Source organism: Myotis davidii, unplaced genomic scaffold (assembly GCF_000327345.1).
Source record: "Myotis davidii unplaced genomic scaffold, ASM32734v1 scaffold436, whole genome shotgun sequence".
NCBI classification, from domain to species: Eukaryota; Metazoa; Chordata; class Mammalia; order Chiroptera; family Vespertilionidae; genus Myotis; species Myotis davidii.
The window spans coordinates 2,759,050-2,762,355 of record NW_006292604.1 but is presented as its reverse complement, the minus strand read 5'-3'; the positions used below and the strand labels follow the sequence as shown (position 1 = coordinate 2,762,355).

The following is a 3,306-nucleotide window of genomic DNA, read 5'->3' as shown; positions in this document are numbered from 1 at the left end:
CCAAGAGCCAGAGGCAGATGGGAATGATATGAATTCAGTGTTGATGTAACTTCCATAATTATAACAAATTGTTGTCCATGGGCCACATCACATATTTCACCCCCCGGCCGCCCCGCAGTCCTGCCGGCTCAGAAATCCCTGCTGACACACGGGCGGTGGCTTAGAAGAAAGTCAGGAACTGGCCCAACGTGACATTTTGGAGTTTATGAAACGTGTTGTATGTGTTCTTTTTATAGGTGCGGACCATTGTGACAGAAACGTCCTTTACCATCGACGAACTAGAAGAACTTTATGCTCTTTTCAAGGTGAGTTTCAAAGTAAATTTGTGTACATTCAGGGGATTAAAAAATTCACTGTAATAATTAAATTCTAAATTTTTCTGTTACATTTTTAAGGGAAAGCGTGAGTTACGGTGTGCATAAATAGGAAGATAGAGCTGAGAGCATAAAAATGGAATATTAATATGAAAAATAAACATATTCTTCTAACTCAAAGTGGATGTGTTAGCTTTCTTCTACTCCATATAATATTTTATCAGTTTCCTTGGACTTACTACTTTATAGGGGTGCACAAAAGTAGGTTTACAGCTGTGAGTACACAAAACAGTTTATTCATGTATTATTCTAATCATAACCTGCATGTCTTTTTCCATTCGAACCTACATTTTTGTGATTTCCATTTCATCATTCAGCCCATACCAGAAAATACTATGTTATTGAAGTAAAGCAATGCAGATATTTTTTTTTCTTTAGAAAAAAAATAGTTTAGTCATAGCCATCATTATCAACATCTTAGGTGAAAATGTGCAATTGGCAGGGGAAAAAAATTTAAAGATGCCTTTTATTCAGGTACCAATTTTATCACGATCTCTAACTGGCTAGCTTGTATATGGTGTCTTTTATTGCCAGAAATAAACTTGGCTATATTGACAACTATGAAGTTAGTACAGGAACAGCCCTGGCCAGTGTGATTCAGTGGTTGGAATGTCGGCCCGCCCACCAAGGGGTTGCAGGTTTAATTCCCAGTCAAGGGCAAGTACCTGGGTTACAGGTTTGATCCCCAGCCCAAAGTGAGTATGAGAACAAACCATAAAGGCACAAACATAAAGGTCCGAGTTGAACACGAATAGAATTTAGAATCAGAATGTATCGCTGTATTGGGATGTTCTATTTATTTTCGTTTCACTGATTTCGGGCATACTGTCTGACCCTGGTAGGTGCTCCAAACACGTATGTTGAGAACAGAAGTAAATTGTGATTATCAATCTGGTACACACTCTACTTGCTTTGGATGTGGGCGCAGAGAGACTGAGGTTTCATAGCTGGTTAGTGATGTGCTTTGTCCACCCAGCCCTGTGACCCACAGAGTGGACAACAGCGCCCCCACCAGCCTCCATTTAGCACTTGAAAGTGAAGTCTCCATAGTGTGCCATTTACCCATATCACTAAAGCCCTGCAGCTAATCGCTTGGTGTAAGTGGTTATCCCTGAGAAAAGGGTCCCTCTTTGTTTCTTAAAGGACAAAGATAATGATCCAAGCAAAACAAAAAAATATAATGATCCAATTGAGATCCGATTTTGAAGGGATTCTGAGGACGGGGAAGAGATCTGCCTCCCAGGGGAGTGGGGAGAGAGGGCCAGGATTTGGGGTAACTAAACAGAATGGGAGTAGCAGCTGCAGGCAGCAAGACCATGGACAGATAATGGAAAGGGATATGCATTAAAAAGAGGAGGCCGACAGAGGGGAGCACCTGGAAAAGGAGGGACTGGGCTGGCGGTGAGAAGTCCCATCTCCAGAGATCAGTGGAGCCACTTCTTACCTGAGCACCCTTCACTCTCCTCCCTGCGCCTGCAGGGACAAGGTGTGTCATCCGTGCCTTTAGGTTGTGCAAGAAGAAAGCCAGCGTTTCTTACGCTCAGTAACCCTGCCCTCAGGGTGTGTTGACAAACACGAGTTCCCCACCCTGAGAAAGAATCCGAGACCCTCATTGGTGGCTGGGATGGGAAGGAGTCTCTGTGCAACCAAGATAAAAACCTCAGTTCTGATTTTGGCCTGGAGGTCAAATCCCCCCTGGTATTAGCTACAACAATCAAGGCTTAACTAAAAGACTGCGCACAAAGACCACTAGGGGGTGCACCAAGAAAGCATAACAAAATGCGGAGACAAAGAAACAGGACAAAATTGTCAATGGAAGATATAGAGTTCAGAACGAAAGGGATATGCATTAAAAAGAGGAGGCCGACAGAGGGGAGCACCTGGAAAAGGAGGGACTGGGCTGGCGGTGAGAAGTCCCATCTCCAGAGATCAGTGGAGCCACTTCTTACCTGAGCACCCTTCACTCTCCTCCCTGCGCCTGCAGGGACAAGGTGTGTCATCCGTGCCTTTAGGTTGTGCAAGAAAAAAGCCAGCGTTTCTTACGCTCAGTAACCCTGCCCTCAGGGTGTGTTGACAAACACGAGTTCCCCACCCTGAGAAAGAATCCGAGACCCTCATTGGTGGCTGGGATGGGAAGGAGTCTCTGTGCAACCAAGATAAAAACCTCAGTTCTGAACTCTGTCTTGAGTCTTTGAACACTGACTGGCTTTAACTTATTAAACGCTATGGAGACATGACTATGTGTCAGACACCCGCCCTACCAGACCTTACAGCTCTTCTGGGGGGTCCCTACAGCTGCAAAGGTAAGATGCCGTCCTCTCCAAGGCACATACTGTTGGGCTTTGGGCTAAAACTTGATAGGAAAGGTGAAAGGCTGCCACCTTGACACAGATTTGGTGGAAAATGTGGTCCAGAACTCCTTTGCCCTAGTTTCTTTTGAACTCTTTCCAGTTCATTCTGCGCCCCATCCCCGGGTGATGGGCTGTGGGATTCAGCCCACAGCAGGGCGATGATGATCTTCACGGCTTGTCTTTCCTGAGGGTTATGAGCGCCGTGAAAGTGTCTCTACCACATTTCAGGCTGGTTTCAAAGTCCTGTGGGTGCCTTAGTTAGGAGGAAACCAGGGGCCTGATGCACGAATTCATGCACAGGTGGGCTCCAGCCGCCTGCCCTGATTGGGGCCTATCAGGGGAGGGGATGTGGGAGGTTGGCCGGCTGATCTCACCACTGGTCGAACTCCCGGTGGAGGAGACAATTTGCATATTAGCCTTTTATTATATAGGACTAGAGGCCCGGTGCACAAAAATTTGTGCACTAGGGGGGACGGGGTCCCTCAGCCCAGCCTGTGCCCTCTCGCAGTCTGGGACCCCTCGGGGGATGACCACCTGCTGGCTTAGGCCCACTCCCTGGGGTTGGGGGTGAATGAGGAGAC

General features: G+C 46.6%; 1 protein-coding gene across 1 annotated transcript in view; it reads left to right on the top strand.

The window, feature by feature from the left end:
* Nucleotides 1–3,306, top strand: part of TBC1D9 (TBC1 domain family member 9) — a 67,963-nt gene that overhangs the window by 50,867 nt on the left and 13,790 nt on the right. Inside the window, exon 15 of the mRNA XM_006766085.2 lies at nucleotides 237–305. Within this exon, the coding sequence (XP_006766148.1) occupies nucleotides 237–305 (69 nt within the window). The remainder of the gene's footprint in view (nucleotides 1–236; nucleotides 306–3,306) is intronic.